This window comes from Sapajus apella, unplaced genomic scaffold, assembly GCF_009761245.1.
Source record: "Sapajus apella isolate SASKATOON/1434 unplaced genomic scaffold, GSC_monkey_1.0 scaffold11, whole genome shotgun sequence".
NCBI lineage: Eukaryota > Metazoa > Chordata > Mammalia > Primates > Cebidae > Sapajus > Sapajus apella.
The window spans coordinates 1,872,321-1,894,011 of NW_022436951.1; the positions used below are offsets into that span (position 1 = coordinate 1,872,321).

At 41.5% G+C, this 21,691-nt stretch overlaps 1 protein-coding gene across 1 annotated transcript in view; it reads left to right on the top strand.

Moving 5' to 3' along the window:
- MROH2B (maestro heat like repeat family member 2B) overlaps nucleotides 1-21,341 on the top strand; it is a 70,262-nt gene extending 48,921 nt beyond the window's left edge. Inside the window, exons 25-42 of the mRNA XM_032278866.1 lie at nucleotides 411-546; nucleotides 642-737; nucleotides 999-1,088; nucleotides 1,462-1,582; nucleotides 3,908-4,005; nucleotides 6,404-6,556; nucleotides 9,047-9,204; nucleotides 9,720-9,846; nucleotides 10,378-10,565; nucleotides 11,685-11,825; nucleotides 13,445-13,559; nucleotides 14,167-14,313; nucleotides 14,543-14,725; nucleotides 18,609-18,764; nucleotides 19,087-19,218; nucleotides 19,630-19,732; nucleotides 20,683-20,748; nucleotides 21,203-21,341. Coding sequence (XP_032134757.1) covers nucleotides 411-546; nucleotides 642-737; nucleotides 999-1,088; nucleotides 1,462-1,582; nucleotides 3,908-4,005; nucleotides 6,404-6,556; nucleotides 9,047-9,204; nucleotides 9,720-9,846; nucleotides 10,378-10,565; nucleotides 11,685-11,825; nucleotides 13,445-13,559; nucleotides 14,167-14,313; nucleotides 14,543-14,725; nucleotides 18,609-18,764; nucleotides 19,087-19,218; nucleotides 19,630-19,732; nucleotides 20,683-20,748; nucleotides 21,203-21,309 — 2,317 coding nt within the window. The 3' untranslated portion in view covers nucleotides 21,310-21,341. The remainder of the gene's footprint in view (nucleotides 1-410; nucleotides 547-641; nucleotides 738-998; nucleotides 1,089-1,461; nucleotides 1,583-3,907; nucleotides 4,006-6,403; nucleotides 6,557-9,046; nucleotides 9,205-9,719; nucleotides 9,847-10,377; nucleotides 10,566-11,684; nucleotides 11,826-13,444; nucleotides 13,560-14,166; nucleotides 14,314-14,542; nucleotides 14,726-18,608; nucleotides 18,765-19,086; nucleotides 19,219-19,629; nucleotides 19,733-20,682; nucleotides 20,749-21,202) is intronic.
- The last annotated feature ends 350 nt before the right edge of the window (nucleotides 21,342-21,691 follow it).

Genomic DNA, 21,691 nt, shown 5'->3' on the forward strand with positions numbered 1-21,691 from the left:
ATATATATATATATATATATATATATATATATATATATATGTCTGTCATTTTCTCTCTCTCTCCCTCTCTCTGTCTCTCACATGGACACACTCACAAGATGGAGAAAAGAAGTAGGTAATGCTGTCACAGATCATATAATAAAGTGTTATGGGTCACAAAGTGAGTGATGATTTGTTCATCGCTCTAATCAAAAGAGTGGAGGCATATTGACTGTGCTCACCAATGCAGCCCGATTCTATGTTTCCATCTGTCCCTACTCCTGTCGCCATCTCTCTCAACATCCCAACATGTCAGAAAATGTGACACGTTTGTCACATGGACAGATGTGATCGGCAGTTCTTGGGAATTCTGCTGGGTATGTTCTGCTGGTCATCGTAATACCCTTTCTTCCACGTGGTTCTCATTTCAGTAAACTGAAACCTCAGCTCTCACTACTTGACCATCTTAATATTCTTGAAGAGAATATTCGGAGCCTGCTGCCCCTTCCATCTCTGGAAAATCTGAAAAGTGAAGGCCAGACAGACAAGGACAAGGAGCACATTCAAGTATGCACTAGTGAGGCCTAAGTAGAATGAAATCTGCAGCGGGACCTTACTCTCTCACCCCAGCCTGAGACTCACACACACGTATTTGATTTCAGTTCCTCTATGAACGATCCATGGATGCCCTAGGAAAACTCCTGAAGACCATGATGTGGGGTAACACAGATGAAGAGGGCTGTCAAGAAATGTTTAATGTGAGTAGGGCCTCCACTCAAACAGATTCTCATTCTCCCTAATCTGTTCTTCAGTGTCCATTCCAAACTCGACTGCATTTTCCTCACATGAAGACATCCAACTGGACCCACCCACACCCCTCATACAGCCAGTCTACTTAAAAAGTGTCTGTGGGGAGGTGAGCGTCCTGTTACAGAAGAGGCAGAGACAGAAAGAGAGAAGGTAAGACTAGATGAATATAAAGAATATTAAGGAAAGAACACCTATTCTTTGACCAACAGCTTCTCCGAATGTGGGTTGTTTCACCAAAAGAGTGGGAAAGAGAAAGAGCCTTCCAGATCACTGCAAAAGTGCTGACAAATGATGTTGAGGTAAGTAATCCCCTAGAATAAATAGACTTCATTGCTCGCGAACAGCAGGGATCTCTGAGACCTCTGGAATCCAAAACTCCTGCATATGGATCTTGCATCTCAGAGTGAAGTGCTATTCAGAGCACCATTGGAGAGAGAGCTAACGTCAGGTGCGGCTCGCACTCACAAACTGGGCTATTGGGTTGTCTTTACGTGCATCCTTACTTTTCCACTGCCCTTTAAAAATAGGCATATTTTAGGGAAAAGTGCAAGACGAAATTTCATTGTAAGGACCTGCAGAGAGAAAATAAGAGACGTGAGATCCAGTGTTGGGAATATCCAGGGGTATGACCAAGCTACCCCATCACAGTAGGGCGCCTCCTTCATCCTGCAGGCACCAGAAAACTTTCAAATTGGTTCACTGCTTGGACTCCTGGCTCCTCACTCCTGTGACACCCTGCCTACCATCCGTCAGGCGGCTGCTAGCTCAGCTATTGGTCTGTTCCATATCAGAGGTGAGGGAAAAGTGGGGAACCCACAAATGAAGAAAAGATACCCGTCTTCTTTTATTCTCAGCTTTCCTCCTTATGCACCTATGTCTCTCTCCTTCCTCCCCCTCCCCTTTCCTCATTTTTCTCCTTTTCTTCTCTCTTCTCCCCTTCCTATATCTCTTGTTTCTCCTTCCTTCTCCAGTTCAGCCATTTCTGTTTTAATACCTTAATTATATCACAAAATGTGTCTCTCTCCTAGATCTGAAACAAGCATTTCTTTCCTCAGTGATTCTGTTTTCCTGTTTTTTAAAATAGAGATAATAACACTGAAGCATTATAAAGATCCATTAAAGTAGGAAAAATGTTTTGAGAGTCTCCAATTTAAATCACGAAGCAATTGGGCATATTAGCAATGCTTCCTCTATCACATGGTTTTCTTCAGGAGAAAATTGCACTATTATTGTGGTACTAAGTGCCTTTCAAAGCTCTCTAAGAGATAGAACTTTGTGGAAATTTTCAGAGCAGGAGGAACTGTCATGTGAATAACTGTCAATACCACAAAAGATTAGGAATTTTTAAACCTCAGTCTCAGGCTGAAACCAACAATTAGGGCTCCCTATCCAGGTTAATTCAGCCTGTATTTCACCAAGGCAGCCCTGCATTGTGTGTGCGCAGCTCTGCCGAGCAGAAACAGCCAGAAACAGTCTAGACTTACTGCCACCTCATGCCTGTCTATGTTCCACACATCATTTTTCAGGTACTCAATATATTTATTGAGTGCCTTTCCATGTGTCAGGCACTGTTCTGATGCTAGGGACACAGAGATATTACAGCTCCAATATTCATGTTTTATAAGTGTGTTAAAGCCAAAAGGTAGGATTTGGCTATGGGGAGAGAGGTAGTCAGTCAAAAGAAAAAAAAAAAAAAAACTCTTCAGCAGAGTCAAAATAGGTATGAAAGCCTTCTGGGATATGGGAAGATAATTGATTAAGGATATATGTTTTTACCAAGTCAGGAAAAAAGTAGAATTAAGGAAGTGAGAACTAAAGAACCATTCCAGGCCGGGCATGGTGAGTCACACCTGTAATCCCAGCATTTTGGGAGGCCAAAGCGTACGGGTCACTTGATTTCAGGAGTTAGAGACCAGCCTGGCCAACATGGTGAAACCCCATCTCTACTAAAAATACAAAAAATTAGCAGGCAGTAGTGGTGGACATCTGTAATCCCAGCTGCTCAGGAGCCTGAGGCAGGAAAATCACTTGAACCTGTAAGGCAGTTGTTGTAGTGACCCAAGATCATGCCCATGCACTCCAGCCTGGGAGACTGTCTCAACAAATAAAAATTAAAAACCCATTTCAGTAATAATAGAAATATGCCAGTAGGGAACTCATGGGAAGAAAGGAATTTGGATTCTATTTTTCCTTTAGCCCACTTCATTTTCCTAAAATACGAAAAATTCAGGTCCTCAAACACCCTTTGTTAATATAACTCCCATGCTTCATAATTTACGTTGACATTTCCCTAATGGACCAAATAAGCATGGTAGAGAGAAAGAACATATATTACTAAAACACCTACTAGACACAAGTAACAAGTGTGACGCTAAATTAAATGTCCATCAATACTCATGGATGTTTCTCACTTAGTTTTGGGAAAGGGGATCTGAAAATAAGTTTTCAGTTACTTGGACCACTTAGAGTAGAGTAGCTGGGCTTTGCACTCAGGTGTATCTGACTTCAGAGCCCACATGTATCCCACTGGGCTAGGCTGCCTTCCACAGAATGGTTTGTGCATTAGTTTCCATGATTACTATACATTCAAATAATGAACAGAAAATCTGAATTGTTTAGGTCTGCATTTATAAATTGATATCAACAATCACTTACACAGTTGCTGATGGAAACTTCTCATTATAATAGTTCCCTCTCAGTTTCCCCAGTGAGGGAGCTCACTGAAGAATGGAAATTCAAAAGAGGTGGCAGTATAGCAGAATAGCTGGAGCCTGGGCATTTGTGTCAGACTGACAAGGGTTCAAATTCATACTCTCCTGTTTTTACTCACTGCATGCCTTGGGCAATGCCTTCACACATCTCTGCCCCAGCTTTCTCATCTGCAAAACCAAGAAGAGAGCAGGAGAGTCTACCTCAGATAACATTCATGAGTAATAAATGAGATCGTTGTATGCAGAGTATTTGCATGGTGTCCAGGATGTAGAAATGACTCAGTATGTGTTAGTTCACCTTCTCATCAGACAGTGGATAATTTAGTGTCACTTCAAAATATAGCTAGCCTCTTCAACCCCTATCAGGTCTTTGAAGGCTTATATATTTCTCCATTTGTTGATTTTAGGCATTCAGCTGGAAGTGGAAAGACTGCAGCGTTTGCAGGAAGGACTGGAAAGTGATGATGAGCAGGTCCAGATCAAGATTTCTTCTAAAATAGCTAAGGTAATAAATATGGAAGAGTGGCCATGGGATGTAAAGAAGATTCTGTGTTGAATTCCACATGAGTAAGCTATATACTCACCGCTGCAAAGGAAGATAGATATTGAAGCTGAATGAAGGACCCTTGGTCCTGTGATTTTTTTTAATTTAGAGTACACCTGGCTAGTCAACACCTGTTACTGATCATTTCATACAGTGGGAAACTGTAGACCAAGTGTCCTTGCCCAGGATGTGGGATGCTATGGGGTTAGAGTGGAAGGAACAAGGGCTTTGGAGTTAATCAGATATACTCCATATGCATTGATTGAAGCTCAGTCTCCTCATCCTCAAGAAACAAAAACAAAAGACCACGGCTTTACTCTCGAAGTTGTTCTGAGGACTGGCTGATCAATTCAGTCACTCATTCAGTCATGCATTCACTTACCTCCCTTCTCCTGAGAACCCAGCATATGCAAAGCTCTATCCTGGATAGAGATAGACTAAGAAAGCAGAAAATACAATCCCTGTTTCACTGAGCTTGCATCTTAGTAAAAAAAAAAAATCCAAAAAATAAATATAATACCAGATAATGATAACTGAGAAAAATGAAGTTAAGAAAGGGTATAGAGAATAGGTAAGATGTGATCCTCTGGAGAACACTCTGAAAGAGATAATCATGGAAATATCTGGAAAAGAGAATTCCAGGCAGAGGGAAAACAGCAAGTGTAAAGTCCTTGAAGTGTAGAAAGAGGGAGTAATAAGATCTAAGAGGTAACCAGTGGCTGACACAGGGGCCTTCTGGGCCTCTTTAAGGACCTTGTTTTTTGCTCCATTTGAAATCAAAATCCAAAGGAGGGTTCTGAGAAGAGTCAGGCCACTACACACAATTATGCCAATTTTGAAATGTAAAAGGGGCCCTCATGTAAGATGACATCATTCATAATGTAGACATTACAGATTTGTATTGGTGTTATGCCAATTTTCCCCAAGTGGCAGTAAAGGATCCAGCAAAATCAGTACATTATGACAATATACTTAACAAAGAGAAGTGAAATATCTTGAGGATGGGGCTCGCATTCCAAGTGTGCAAATGCCTCTTAGAGGCTAACCGGAAAAACACAACCAGACTTACATTTCTGAAGGGTTACTCTGGCAGCTATGTGGAGACTTGAATGCAGACTGTTAAGAGCAAAATTAGGGAAGTCAGTTTGGAAGAAACTGAAAGAATCCAGCTATCAAATGAGGTAGTTAGGACCAAGGAAGTTGCTGTAGCAGAAACACGAGTAATTGATCAGCAAATGACAGAGAAACCTTTTAGGGGACAGGAAGGGAACACATGTCAAATGCCTTAAAAGGTGCCTGACACATAATAGGTGCTCAAAAACATGAGTTCCCTTCCTTCCTTTCCTCCTGAATCAACGTCCATTCCAGTGTGAGACAAAACAGCTAACCATGAAGCTTGGACAATAGGTAAGCATTTGGAGTTTCAGAGAATGGTGGGAGTGGCATAGTCCTTTGATCTTGGAACCATAACAACTCAGCAAATGGCTTGGATGTGCGAATATTCAAAAAAAGGAGTTCCTATCTTCTCAACTTCATCTGGCCATTTAATGCAGGGGGGAAGACCATTGTAAATAGGAATGTTCTCATGACTACAAACTCATAATCATTACCATCTTGCTTAGTTAAAGCCCCAAATAATGATCTTGGAACTCACTCCAACACCAAGTTTTCACCTGCCTTCCCACCCCTTTTTCATTAATGCACACACACAAACATACACACTCAAATTCACAGACTGCTATCAACCAAACATTCTATATAGTTCTTGTACCTAGAGATCACAATTGCAAAGTTTTTCCATTTTATTGACCTTTTTATGGACTGTTCTTAATATTGAAATATGGAAGAGCAAGAAATAAGGCTCATAATAATCCATACTCTATATGTACACTCTCCACCACCTGAGTATTCTGCATGGCACTTAGCACATATTGATAGATTTTCTTGAATTCTCAAGGCTTAGGTATTCTGTGGCAAATTCAAGACATGTTTCTATGATATATGAATGTATATAAAAGTACTTTATGGTTTATATATTATTATATAAACATTCTGCATTATTTTTCTTTATGCAGTATGCTATGACTTTAGGCTTGGAGAGGAAATTGCCTTAGCAGGATTAGGATTCAATAAATATGAAATGATAAAAAAGGCAACTCCATGGAAAGTTTGCTTAGTAATAAAAGGTCATGTCTCTGGTCTGTTCTAGTATTTTCTCTAGTTTCTGTGGCCACAATCAAAACTGTTGAAAAGTTCAGTGATTTCTAATATCTGAAAACAAACCGTAACAGCATGCTGTAGGTATCTAGATATAAAATGAGGTGATTGATTATATGAATCTTTCTGGGCACATTTTCAGATTGTCAGTAAATTCATTCCAAATGAAGAAATTCTGATGTTCCTGGAGGAAACGCTGGATGGTCTGGAGAGCCTCAATCACACATGCACAAAGGCCTGTGGCATATGGATGATCGCTGTCCTGAAGGAGCAGGGAGCTGCTCTGGAAGATCAGGTGAACTGACAGCCAGTTTACAACCCAGCAGAATTCTAACACTTCTGAAATGCCAAGTCGGCAACCACCTCTGTCCTCTGATAGGCAGCATGCAAAGGCTTGCATAGCCTCAAGAGGCCTCGTTAGAGACCCATGTTGCGTATTTATCAACAAGACTCACATTGAGGCCGTCTCAATTGCCTGTCTTGTCTTTTAACATAAAAACTTTTCAAACTGTCTCACTCTGGCTACAGGAAGCAGCTCTGAACCAAGGCCATTTGGATGATGGAAAACTGGGTTATTAGAGCTGTAAGGATAAGAGTGACCATGTGGATGCCTTTCAGACAACCACCAAGGGTGGGAATTCCTAATTTCGCTGCTACTCTTCAGGCTTTTCTCCCACACCCCATAGTGTTTATTGTCCAGCAAGTAAGGCTGACACTGGACTGGGGAAAATCCTCAATTTTTCTTCCGAACCTGGAAAGTTAAGCAGAGTGAATAGGATTTAAATTCAGGAAGCTTGGTTAAGAGCTCCAAATGGAGATGCCTCTATTCTCTCTACTGAAGTCAAAAATATAATACAAGTTATTCAAACATTTATACGAAGGAAAAAAATCGACTGAGCACGGTGGCTCACACCTATAATCCCAGCACTTTGGGGGACCAAGGCAGGTGGATCACTTGAGGACAGGAGTTTGAGACCAGCCTGGGCAGAATGGAGAAACCTTGTCTCTACTAAAAACACAAAAATTAGCCAGGCGTGGTGGCAGGCACCTGTAATCCCAGCTACTCAAGAGGCCAAGGTAGGACAATCACTTGAATTTGGGAGGTGGAGATTGCAGTGAGCTGAAATTGTGCCATTGCACTCCAGCCTGGGCAACAGAGCAAGACCCTGTATCAAAAAAAAAAAAAAAAAAAAAAAGGAAAGAAAGAAATCTTTAACTAAATGAAAGCAACTCAAAGGGAATAAGAGAAAGAAGTTCTTGTCCCCATAGTCCAGCCAATTACCCTCAATGTAAATACTCTCCAAAGCACAGCTTTTGTGTTAAGGGCATTGGAAATTACCTCTGTGCTCGTTACTTTTCAGTATGTCTTTTTAAAAACATTTATTGAGCATGTACTATGTGGTAGGTACTGGGCTAGACATGGGACAGCCAAAGTTGAGAATATGGAATACCCATATATTTGTGTGTTTAGCATAAAGAGTTGTTCACACACTAGGTAAAGGCTTACAATAGGGACTGAAATTTTCTCCAAGCATCATTGACCTGGGATCTGTGGTAATCATAAATAAGGGCTATTTATAACTAAGGAATTATAATTCAGAGAAAATATATTTAACATAAATGTCTAACTTAAATGTCAATCCAAAATAAGAGAGATGTCTGATAGAAGCAAAGTTTCTTTAGCATAGATACATGCCTTTGTCCATGTCAAAAATCCAAATGTATAATATCATTCCTTACTGCCCACAGATTAACATCCAAATTCATAAAGGTGGCATTCAATGCTCTGAGATCTGGCTTCATCTTTTCTATCAAGTCATCTTCCTTTTCTTACTCTCGTTCTCTCTGCACTCCAACCTGTACCATTCTCCTATACTAGAAACCTCAGCATTTTCTTATGCCCACGTTCTCATGATTTTTTAAAAATATATTTTTATACCAGTTTTAGGTTCACAGCAAAATTAAGCACAGTTCCCATCTTCCCACTCCCCGCACATATGCACAGCCTCCCGACTATCAATATCTCCCACCAGAGTAGATTTGTTACGATTGGTAAGCCTACACTGACACATCATTATCACCCAAAGTCCACAGTTCCATGGACTTTAGGGTTGGGGTTTATGCCTGGTGTTGCACAGCCTATAGGTTTGAAAAATGTATAATGACATGTATCCACCTGTAAAAGATCATACAGAGTAGTTGCATACCCTAAAAATCTTTTGTGCTCTACCTATTTTTGTGTCTTTTAACTACATCTTTATCTGTATTCTTCTTTCTGACAAGGATGCCCTTCCCCACCATCTTTCTCCACCTTGCCTTTTGAAATTGCTACAGTACTTCAAGACCCAAAAAAAATGGCCCTCCATTACAACTCAGTTCCTCCTGGATTCCCCTGTCGGTCATATGCACCTCATGTGTACAATTTGCCATTGACTGCCTTGACTACAGGCCTTTAGGTCTGTGATCGATATTCTTTATTGGGTGACAGACTCCTTCTGCAAAAGGAATACATCTTTTTCATCTTTGGTAAATTCCGACAATGCAGAACACAGTACCTGTCATAATATACCCTTTCACAAAATGTTTCCTAAATTGAATTAGGGACAAATACCTAATTCACAAATAATCCTCCTGAGTGAAAAATAGGCCATGTGTGAAATCAATTATTATTTTTAACATTATTTATAATTCATCAACTGCCCACCCACAACAGGTACCTGTTCTGAGTCATTCACATAGAGGGAAAATGGCAACCTAATGTTTGACTTGCCTTTTTTCTTTTTAGCTGTTGGAGATCTTGAGCACAATTTACCATCACATGCCAGTCCTTAGACAAAAAGAGGAAAGTTTTCAGTTCACTCTAGAAGCTGTCTCCCAAATAGCCAGCTTTCACATGGACACAGTTGTTGTCAACCTTTTACAGAAGCCTCTGCCCTTCGACAGGTAGATCCTTACTGAACTGATTGCTTCTCCTAGGGAAGGCCACTCTGAAAGGCACTGGGGAGGGATTTATGGTTTGAGAGCAAGACAGCAAACAAAGGTTGAAAGTAGCTCATCTGAGTAACAATTTAACAACTGGTATTTGAATCACAAGTAATGTTTTTCCAAGTGCTTTTCATATATATGATATGTATATGTATTGTATAATAATATTTTTAACAATATGCCATAGGAATAAGGGAATATTAAAAAGTGAATATTCTCTTCTTTCTGGTGGCCTAGAATGCACCTACACAAGAGATTTCCATCTTAGCGGACTTTAGCAAACCTCAGCAACCCAAGGCTAGACTGCTGAATTGTTATGTAAAACATCTTCATTATCCCCAGGCATGGCAACCTGTCCATCTGCCCTTGAAATTGTGATTAGTCATAATGTGATTTTAGAGTGAGTCAGATGGAAAAGCTTACAGCCAGAGGGGTTGTGCCTTATCTACCAATTTCCTGCTTTGCCACCTTAGGGACACAAGGACATTGTGGAAGGCGCTGGCTGAAAAGCCAGCCTCCAGTGGGAAACTCTTGCGAGCCTTAATAGATAAACTGGAGACTGAGTTAGAAGATGACATCGCCCGGGTTGAGGCAATTTCAGTGAGTTGGACAAACTGAACCCATCACTTGCCTGAGACTGTGCCATCCTCTATGATCTATCCCCACCTGGAGCTTAGTACTATCGCATTAATGACATCACCTCCTTCTCTCATACCCTAACTTTACTCCAGTTTATGTTGGACAATTATGGCTGTACTTTTGTCTGTGGCTGATCATTTTTAGAAGCAAATTTCTCATCAACCCCCTCCCCAAAAAATCTATGTACCTATATTTCCAGATTAGTCTTTAAGATATCCAAAGCACCCTTTTTTGTTGGAAAACCCCAATGCTGAAAATATTTTATTTTACATGGCTAGTGCCCCCTGGCAGTCACAGGGCTAATATGGCAGTCCCTGAGTTGAGAAATTTCCAGGCAAATAAACCCTCCCTTTTCTATGCGTTTTTACTATAAACATGGCCAACTTAGAAAGTAATCATTCATAGAGAAAACAAAGTTGAAAATCAGCTCAGAGAGAAGATGACCTTGGAGGAAGTGAGACTGCCTAACCAAGAGGCCCTGTCCCCCTTCAGGTGGCCTGTGCTATGTATGAAGTGATCTCAATGGGCACCTCTATCACGCGCTCATATCCAGAGCTATTCACTCTCCTCCTGAAGCTGGTTAGCTGCACACTAGGCCAGAAGATGCCCACTTCTCCGCAGAGCCTCAGGCGGCGTGTGATGCAGCAGGGAGAACAGCAGCAGATCCCAGACCCCTGCAGGTAAACGGACAATCGGGAAGCACCTTCCATAGCTGCCCTAATCCCAGACTACAGGAGAGGCGCTGCGGAAGTCAGGGTCTGCACTTTCTGGCATGGCATCCGTTGTCCGTGAAGAAACAAGTCTCCACTGTCCCTAAGCCATGACACAATAGTTCTTGAGCCAGTATCCAGTGTAGCTGCACAGAATAGTCACTTAAGGAATAAGGGGCTATGCTTTCTTTCCTAGAGTAACTACCGTATGATCTTTGGTTTCTGTCATTGAGAACTTTCTAGAAAGGCTGGAATCTTGTGATCTTCAAGGCCACCAGGGAAAGAAGAAAAATTAAAATAAATACCATAGGTCATAAATGTTAAGACTTCAGCAATTGAAAAATTGCATACCATTGAGAACATAGAAAAGGACTCCAAAGTAAGCCGTGAATCGATGCTTTCTTCAACTTTAAAATATTTATTCTGTACTTATCAAAAGAAATCTTTTAGAATTATGAGGTATAAATTTTCATTTTATATCACATCATTCTGCTTCCCTGCCGTTTGTATAACTTTTCATTGTAATGTATAATTATAGGGCAAGATTTTAAAGACACTTTAAATGGCATTTAGACTCAACACATGTGTTTGGTTGGTGCAAAAGTAATTGCCATTTTTGCCATTAAAAGTAATCATTCCAATAATACATGTAACTTTACTAAAATGATGATAGTATAAAGAGCTACACCAAAGCCAGGCAGCACATGTGAATGCACAGACAACAGCAATTACATCACAAGTACTATATGGCCAAGAACAATTGTAACACACATCTATGCGTCCTGATTTCAGAGATGCTGTTTTAGAATCAGTGAAATATGGTACTATTTACTTTTTATTCTTAGGGCTTATTTTTTCTTATGGGGTAGTGTTGACAAGATTTTGTGGCATTACTTACTGACCCACATCATCTGCATGTCCCCATGGATCCCAAGGCTAAATTGTGAGCATAGGGCTGCCTGTTTTTCCCTTATACAACATCCCCTAGTCCAGGGGTGGGAAAGCATTGTGAAGAGTGGGAAGAGTAAATTTGGGAATGTGCAATTCCCTATAAAGATTGACTTAATTTTGTTATGCTGTCTCCTTTAGGCTTTCAACTGCCACTCTGAGATGCTTGCAAGCCCAAGCCATGAGAGAAGGCCTTGCAAAGGAATCTGATGAGGGGGACAACTTATGGACTCTACTCAGCAGTCCTAGTACCCATCACATAGGCGTATGTTCACTGGCCAGGTAATGTGCAGATTTTCCAGAACCAGATAAAAAGGAGAAAACAAAAAAAACGATGCAGTACAGGCAAACTTGCTGAGCATGATTGATTCGCTTAGTTGAAGTAGGACAAACAGGGAAGAAAACAAAGGGAGTGGGAAGAGATGGTAAGATCAGCCCCACACCCACCACTCCCCGCGAGAAACATGATTCAAGTGAACATCTTTAGACAAACTACATTTTTTTTTGAAAAAAATAAATGTTTAGTATTCACATACCTAGAATTCTGTTGAACATTTTTTTATCGGCTTGAAAAAATTTTTTTTATTTTTTTATTTCAATAGGTTTTTGGGGAACGGGTGGTATTTGGTTATGTGAATAAGTTCTTTAGTGACGATTTCTGAGATTTGAGTGTACCCATCACCTGAGCAGTGTACGCTGTACCCAGTGTATACTCTTTTATCCCTCACCCCACTCCTACCCTTCCCCCAAGTCCCCAAAGTCCAATGTATTATGCTTATGCCTTTGCATCCTCACGGCTTATCTCTCACATGTGAGTGAGAACACATGATGTTTTATTTTCCATTCCTGAGTTACTTCACATAGAATAATAGTCTCCAATTCCATCCAGGTTGCTGTGAATGCCATTATTTCATTCCATTTTATGGCTGAGCAGTATTCCATGGTGTGTGTGTGTGTGTATATATATATATATATGTATCACATTTTCTTTATCTATTTGTTGAAATGGGCATTTGGGTTGGTTCCATATTTTTGCAATTGCAAATTGTGCTGCTGAAAACATACATGTGCAAGTATCCTTTTCATATAATGACTTCTTTTCCTCTGGGTAGATACCTGGTAGTGGGATTGCTGGATCAAATGGTAGATCTACTTCTAGTTCTTTAAGATCTACACTGTTTTCCACGGTACTAGTTTCCATTCCCACCAACGGTGAAAAAGTGTTCTCTTTTCACGTCATTCATGCCAACATCTATTTTTTTTTTTAACGGCCATTCTTGGAGGAGGGAAGTGGTATCGCATTGTGGTTTTGATTTGCATTTCTCTGAACATTACTGATGTTGAGCATTTTTCCATGTGCTTGTTGGCCATTTATATCGTCTTTTGAGAATTGTCTATTTATGTCCTTAGGCCACTTTTTGATGACATTGTTCAGAGAAACTACATTTAAATTGGACACTTGGATAGGCCATTTTAAAGTTTAAGCCTCGGTGGCTTTCATAAGTATTCCCTTTTTCTTGGAGATGGAGCAGTCTCACTCCACACCCAGGCTGGAATGCAGTGGCTTGGCTCACTACAACCTCCACCTCCTGGGTTCATGCCATTCTCCTGCTTCAGCATCCCAAGTAGCTGGGACTACAGGTGCACACTGCCACTCCTGGCTAATTTTTTGTATTTTAATGGAGATGGGATTTTACTGTGTTGCCCAGGCTGGTCTCGAACTCCTGAGCTCAGGGAATCCGCCCCCCTCAGCCTTCCATAGTGCTAGGATTACAGGCATGAACCACCGTGCCCGGCCAAGCATTCCTTTTTAGACAGATTACTTGCCTGATGAACAAATAAACTAAGATTTCCTCCATTGTTTAGAAAAATAAGTCTTTGCTAAAATGTGCATTTTCTAGGAGCATGGCAGTGTGGCAACATGGAGTCATACTGGACATCATGGGACAGCTGCTCTCATCCCTCACCTCCTCCTCGGAGAACTACCGGATAACCGGCACAGCTTTCTTCTCTGAGGCAAGGGAGAGCAGCCCTCAGAGCACACTCACTGGGTCACCTTGGGGTATTTCTCTCAGGGTCTGTAGCCCAGTGAGCTCTGGAACCAGGGAAGAGAGACTTCAAAGTGCGGGGCTTTAATAGAGGAGAGACCAGCTACTGCCAGAAATATGGTACTTCAGCAGGGGGTGAAGGAGGAAAAAGAAACCACCTCACTCACCTCCTGCCCTCTGGTTTGCAGAAGGCAGAGAAAGGGGGACAATGATCTGTAAGGGACAAAACAAAGCAGTGTAGCACTGACCCTTCACATTCTGGCATAAAGACTATCCCAACCAATCCAGAGGAGGAACACCATCAGTCATCCCTGTTTCCCGTGCCCTGTTTTTCCACTGAAACTAGGCACATTTCTTATGCAGGTAACTTAGTTCACATCGCCATGTGAGCTTGACCCATGCGCTGCTCACATCTAGAGCTCAGCTTCAGCTAGGCTTGCTGGTTTACCAGATGGCTTCCCCCTCTGCTCCACAAGTAGTGAGGTCCTCTCTTTAATTGTAGTTTTGATGTCTTTGGCACTCTCCTGAAGGGGGACCATTCTCTTAACTAAAGGGGAGGAGTGTCTTGATTTCAGCTCATGAAGGAGCCAATCCTTTGGAAGCATGGCAGTCTGCGGGATGTGCTAATCTTGATGGATCAAAGTGCTTGGGACTCCAATGCCACTCTGAGGCAAATGGCCATCCGAGGGCTCGGCAACACAGCGTCCGGGGCTCCTCACAAGGTAAAAGACGTTCTAAGGGGAAATGGTTCACTTAAGTCAAGTTTTGAAATAATGATTAACTTACCCACACCTAGTAGTTACATAAAAATTAACTGGAAATCCAAATACATTGCCGAAGTGGTAGTTCTTGGGTTAAAGTACATGAAGTACATGACTGACAAAATTTCAGTCCACTTGTGTGATATGCATAGAACAGTTTTCAAGATTAAGAGGTCTTATTTCAAAATAGGTGAAGAAACATAAGCAGTTAATGCTAGAATCTATCATCAGAGGCCTGTATCACCTGGCTCGCACTGAAGTTGTCTGTGAAAGCTTGAAGGCTCTAAAAAAAATCCTGGGGCTGCTCACAGACCGAGACGTGAGCTTCTACTTCAAGGAAATAGTGCTGCAAACAAGGACCTTCTTTGAAGATGTAAGTGATCCCATTTAGGAATCTTCCCTTCCCAGAAGTGTGTGAACAGAAAAAGATTCAGGTAGTGCTTGCAGAAGACATTGTCAGTGTCCCACCCATATTCCTCAGCCTGCCCCAGAGGTCACCTGCAGATAGTCTCCATACAAGCTCTTGGCTTCCTATGTCTCTCTGCCTGAGGGTGCTCTATGGCTTGGGAATCATGATTGGTCTAAGCAGGGTGAGCCAGAATTGTTGAGGACCCTCAAACAATAAGAAACAAGAGTTTGTAGATAAACTTCATAGCTTCCTCATCCCTCAGAAAGGTGGCGCTCCACTTGCTCATAACAGTAACACACTCATTAATACTTCCTTTCTGGGCTTTCCTCCCTTCCCTGTCTCATCCCCACTACCCCACATGCTTCCTGGGCTCACCTCCCAAATGAATTACTTACACCTAAGTCTTCACCTCAAGGTTTGCTTTGGGGGGAAGCATAAATTACAACAGTGCTCAAAGAAGAACTAGGACCTGAATAAAGACAATGTTGCTTCCAACACTACCTTTCCACTTTCAGCATTCAGAGACTCATTTTACCTAGGTGTCAGTAACCTGCAGTCCATGGACCAAATCCCACCTACAGCCTGTTTTTGTAAATAAAGTTTTATTGGAACACAGCCATACTTATTGCTTACTTATTGTCTGTGACTGCTTTCACACTCCATTGTGGTGTTGATTGGCTGTTACAGAGACCTTATAACCCACAGAGTTTAAACTATTTACTGTCTGGCCTTTTAGAGAAAAAGTTTGCCAGCTCTTAATCTACTCCAAAGCCCCAGTTTCAAGAAAGATAAGTCAGCCGTCCTAGGCAGAGAAGGGTCATTTTCCCTGATGCTTTCCAGGAAGCAACATTTTAATATTTATTTCTGGTTTATTCACTGCCATCAATGTAAAAATGTATTTTTAACCTAGACCTATTATTTTGTAATCTAAACCTGTTTCCTCATGTGCTATTGTCAGAGGAGATGGAAAACTGCTAGTTGCCTTCTCTAGTGCATTCTTCATAAACATTAAGGCTTTGTTCAGTTACCTATTTACCTTACAGTCTGTGGACTTGAGAAGTCTTCATTTCCTTCATCATTCATCATAAACCTAATTTCTCTGCTCATTAAATATTTTTCAAGCCCATGACTGAGTTGGACCTCTAAATGAGGTTCAAGAAGTGTTGAATCGAATCTAAAGAAATACTACCTTTCAAATCCAACTGTTTCCTATTTCTTTGCTCCATCTTTTTTAATTTTGCCCTTTCTTCCTGATTTAGGCATATTCACTGTATGAACCTCTAGATTTTAGTCTGTAGTATATGCCCACAGCCTGTCATTCTTCAGTTTCATATTTTTGCAGTTTTTCTTGTCTGTGTACTAGCCTAAACCTGGCCTTTGAAAACATCTTTCTCCTTGTTTCCTTCTGTTTCCTCCAATCAACCAATATCACTTTTAGGCTAGGCATACTGGCTCATGCCTGTACTCCCAGTACTTTGGGAGGCTGAGGCAGGCGGATCACCTGAGGTCAGTAGTTCGTGATCAACCTGGCCAACATGGTGAAACCCTGTCTCTACTAAAAATACAAAAATTAGCCGGGTGTGGTGGTGCACACTTGAACCTAGGAGGTAGAGGTTGCAGTGAGCCGAGACTGTGCCACTGCACTCTAGCCTGGACAACAAGAATGAAACTCTGTCTTAAAAATAATTAAAAGTATCTTGTCCTCAAAAATGCTTACTGGGCTCCCACCCAATTTAGTATTTTCTGTAAAAATAACAAAGATATCCTTTATCTTCATTGCACAGGGCGGAAGTCACTCCTTCAAACCCCAGCTGTTAGGTTTCCTGGACTGTTGTTGATCTGATAATAATTCTCTTAGATCTGAGCCTCCAGTACATCACAAGTCCACTTAACAATTTTGTGGTCAAGATAATGTTTGTCAGTGTCATCGGAGAAGGATAAAATATGCTAAAGTCTTGCTGGTTGTTAGCTCAGAACTTGCTCATTTCTGATAGGTGTCAACTCCATCATACTTGCATAAAATTAAAGTTGGACAAAACTTTGGCTCTTAGTAATGATGTGCTATTTGTTCTCCAGTAATGCCATCTTTTCACAAGTGTAGTTAACTCTATGATCTATTGCCCACATATTTTTCTGTAGATCAAGCATTGCTTTCCATAACCTCCAAGTTTTCTTTCTTTTTTCCTTTCTAATTCTAATATTTTCTTAGAATTTTTAAAACATGGCGACACTTGAATGAAATGGTAGAACAGAAAACGTGGCTGCTGCCCCATGTTCCGTTTCCTTCTTGCTACTATTCCCCACACTGTCACCCTGAGCAATTGCTTTACCCTCTGTGACTCTATTTTCTCAAGTGAACGTGAGGATATTGGACTAGACTTTCCCTAACATTTCTCCCAGCACCCAAAACACTGTTGCCACTTTTTCTTTCTGATTTTTCGTCATCCCAATTGGTTGATTCTTCCTAGGACCTATGATTAGCTCATTGATTTTGCAAAATTCAAACTTCTTTAACTAAATGCCTCTCTACCTTTATGATACCTTGTTTTTGGTTAGCTTTCTCCTTCTAAAGAGACGTCTTTTAAAAATAAATCCTGACTTTATTTCTAATAAATTTTAAAAATGTGTTTCTACTTTCATTTTCATTATACAAGGTCACATCTGAGCTTTTCTGGTCATTTCTCAACAAGCCATCATTTTTTTAGAAGATCTATATTAATTTTATTTTTTATGTTTATTGTTTATCTAAATAATATTCTGCTATTCATGACTACTTTTTCTTTAATCCCTCTTTGTTCATATGGTTATTTTAAACTAGTTTTCTGGGCCTAAAAATTAAAAAAAAAAAAAACTTCCATGAAATTAATCTCACTTCATTTCTTCCTTGTTGGAACTCTGAAACATATCAGCAAAGTGTATGAGATAATGGAAGGCCATGTTCCTCCCCACCTTTCTCTTGTTTTCTTTTATTTTTATTTTTTTATTTTTATTTTTTGAGACCATCTTGCTTTGTTACCCAGGCTGGAGTGTAGTAGTGCAATCATGGCTCACTGCAGCCTCCTCCTCCCAGGTTCAAGCAATTCTTGTGCCTCAGCCTGCCAAGTAGCTGGGACTATAGGCGCCTGCCACCACACCTGGCTAATTTTTATATTTTTAGTAGAGACGAGGTTTTACCATTTTTGCCAGGCTGCTCTCGAACTCTTGACCTCAGGTGATCCACCAGCTCGGCCTCCCAAAATTCTGGAATTATAGGCATGAGCCACCACACCCTACCCCTTTGGTTTCCTAAAATCATTGCCTGCCATCTTGGACAAAAGCAAGAACGTTCCATAACTTCACATACTCAAGAGCAGAGCTAGACACTTCTCTGTTTAACCCCTCTAAGAACCAAGGCCCAAATTCCCAAGTTGTCTGTAATCCCTTTAGAAAATATTTGGTGTCGTGAGAATAGTATTAGGCCTTGGGCAATTAGAGGCCCCATAATTCTAGGCTAGTAACGCAACCAAACTGATTTCCCTCCCTGGCCTTTTCTATGAGTACCCCCGTTTATCATCCCTGTGGTTATGGTCACACTTCCCCACTGGCTACTCAAAGACAGAAATCAACCCTCTGGCATCACATAAACTCCCGTACCCAGGGTTTTTAAAACCCATGGAGTATGGAGAGAATGATTCAGGGAAAGAAAGAGAGTTCTTGAAATATTTATAGGCCGTGGCTATGATGCACCAGTGCCTGAGTTCCAGCCTTCTTTTGCTGAAGTGGAGACGGTGGGATGAGAGCCAAGAGTATGCTGGCAGGGAAAGGCCTGTGATGGGATATTCACCACAACATGCGTTTGTCACCACAGGAGCAGGATGATGTGAGATTGACTGCCATCTTCTTATTTGAGGACCTGGCATCCCTAACAGGAAGAAGGTGGAAGATTTTTTTTGCTGAGGAAATAAAAAAGAGCCTGATTTCATTCCTTCTGCACCTTTGGGATCCCAACCCCAAGATTGGAGTTGTAAGTGCTCTCCACAGACATCTGCCCCTCCTGCTCTCCCCACAGCTGAGAAGTGCCAATAAGCCTGGTCTAGCTGCACCAGGAGGCAGATCTAAAGTCATCCCTTAGAACTGAACCTGAAAACCAATTCTAGGTTCTTTTTGCCATCTCTTCCCAAGTTTGCTCTTCCATCCTGGAAACTGGGAAGGTGCCAGCAATGACTGTAAAGCCATTCACACCACTGACTGCCACTGCTTCTTTCCCAGTACTATTCAGCACTTTTTCCCTTCTAGAAGGAGATCCTAACATTCTGGACTGTGATGCAGAAAACTCTGTTTTCCAGGCTTGCCGTGATGTCTTGATTGTCTGCATTCCTTTTTTGGGCCTCCAGGAACTCTACGGGGTATTAGACCATCTCCTTGATCAGGATCTACCAAGGGCCAGGGATTTTTATAGGCTCTTCTGTATGAAACTGGTGAGTGTCCAATAGACGCCACCTTGAAAAAAGGCAGGACAAGAGTCTCAACAAACCCCAGAAGGGCAAACAACATAACGAGGAATCTCTGGCCAGAGGCGGACCTGCCTTGGAAGGATAGCAGTGATCCGCTATCCTGCCACAGGACCCTCTGCTCATTTCCCAAGTCCTGACTGGGATCTATTCTCCTTGGTTCCTAACATTCATATCTGTTCATTAATCCCTTAAACTCTCATGCCTTCCTGATTAAATGTAGATCAAAATACCCACAAGACGATTTTCGGTCAATTAATTTATGGATGTGTGAGGGCTCACTGGCCTTTACAGATCCATTCTGAGGACCTATAAGATGCCAAATGTCACAAAGGTTCCCTTTCCACTTGCCCTGTTTATAATTCACATCTCTTCTAGGCCAAGAAAAACCAGGAAATTCTGTGGATCCTCCACACACACTCCTACACTTTCTTCACCAGTAGCTGGGAGATAATCAGGAGTGCAGCTGTCAAACTCACAGGTGAGTACACATCCCCATTTCCCAACCAGATATGTCTGCTTTTTCCATCTAGTTTTGCTTTGACCAGAAGCTGTCCTGTGTGGACACTAGTATGACCAGTATAAATTTTGGTTAAAGCCCAGGAAGGGCTTTTACCTTCCATCTTGTAACATCCTCCCTCAAAGAAACCTGCTTCCTTTGGCAGTGAAAACTCATAACCTCTCCTGACTTGCCTACACTCACTCTCCTCCCATCTTGAGCCCTTCATGCTCCTTCTGGCTCCCAGTCCTTGCTCCTTCTTTTCCCCAAATCTTTGCTCCCAGCTGCTGCCTTTACATAAACACTTTCCTTCACCTCATCCCAGAAGATAAACTATCCTCAACATCCAAAGTTCAATTCAAGCCAAGAGCTTTGGCAGTGTGATACAAGTGGAAAGCATGTTCATGTGGGGGCCAGCAGCCTGTGGCTCTGCCATGTGATTCTGGAAATTGACTTAACATATGTTACCTCTCTGCCTGATATAAAATAAAACATAAATAAATCTCTAAGGATCTTTTTATCTTTATGAAATTCTAACAGACCCACTCCCTTCACCACCTTCAAGACCAAACTAAAAATCTGAGGATTCCTTTTTGAATCACATATGATCTCTACCAACTACATTATAAACTTTTTGAAGACTGAGACCCTATGTTACACAGATTTGAAATCTCAACAAGTAGCTTCCTCAGAAGATCACGTGTGAACTCTGCCAAATACTCTGGATAAATGACTACTTGCAGACATGGCACTTAGGACCCAATAGACGTCACCCTCACATCATTCTAAGAGGTGCAAAGGAAGTCATATAGTTTGCTAATTCCCCAACCTACCATTTACCTTGTCACCAGGTGCAGAGGCTAACCTGATCTATTTTTCATGGCCTCTCCCTCTATAATGAAACCAGTAACATTGTCTCATATTAACTTTAGATGCCATCATTCTCAATTTGACCAGCCAATACATGGAGTTATTAGACAGAGAACAACTGACCACACGTGAGTATCAACCCTAGTTTCTGCCCAGCATATTGTTTCCTTGTCAGGAAAAGAGAAAATATTGCGGCTCTAGGTTTCACGGGAGCCCAGAACTTGAAAATCTTAGTACCAATTATTGTGTCTGATGCTCTCTAGACGCTAGAATTTCCCCAGGCTATAAAGCCACCTCCAACTCCACCCCTTTGCAGGCATCAGAAACACCAATAGACTACAACTTTCCAATTGCCTAAACCTACTGATCACAAAGTCAGGGCATTCTCTTCCTTTATTCAGTGTTAAAATCATTCTTGTAGTTCTGCATCCTACCTTTCAGGATAAAATGTGAGCATGAGGACCTGAGCCCCACTTGGGTCTGACCCTCAGTGCTAAAAAGCTGGGCCTCGGTTTGGTTTGCCCTTCTTGCTGCGCTCTGACTCTCCTCATCCACTTGACTTTGCTATTTTTGTCATTTCAGGGCTCCAAGCACTTTGTCAAGATCCCTGTCTTAGCGTCCAGAGAGCCGCCGAGGCTGCCTTGCAGACCCTCCTGAGAAGGTGTAAAGAGACAAGCATTCTTCTGTAAGCCACCAAGAAATAAACTGCTGACTTTTCCTATAACTGACTCGCATCTTCATCCTATTACCTCACAAACTTGCAGCATTTAGAGGAAAAAGATGCCGCCTAGAATATGGATATTGAAGTGGTGATATATTCCTTCCTCTCCAGAATCTCCCTGGTGGCTTCCATTAGCACAAAGCAAATCCCACAAGTTCACTTCAGGGATGACCTGTGATTTGGACAGTGACAGCCACATAGCTTTGCATAGGTTAGCCCTCTATCTTGAGAAAGTAAGTCCCAGCAGACTTCAAAAAGTGGCGGAACTTGACCCACAAAATTCTGCTGCCACTAAAAAGAGGTCCACTGTTATTTTCCTCACGTAACCCTTTCCTCTCAGATCTTTGTCA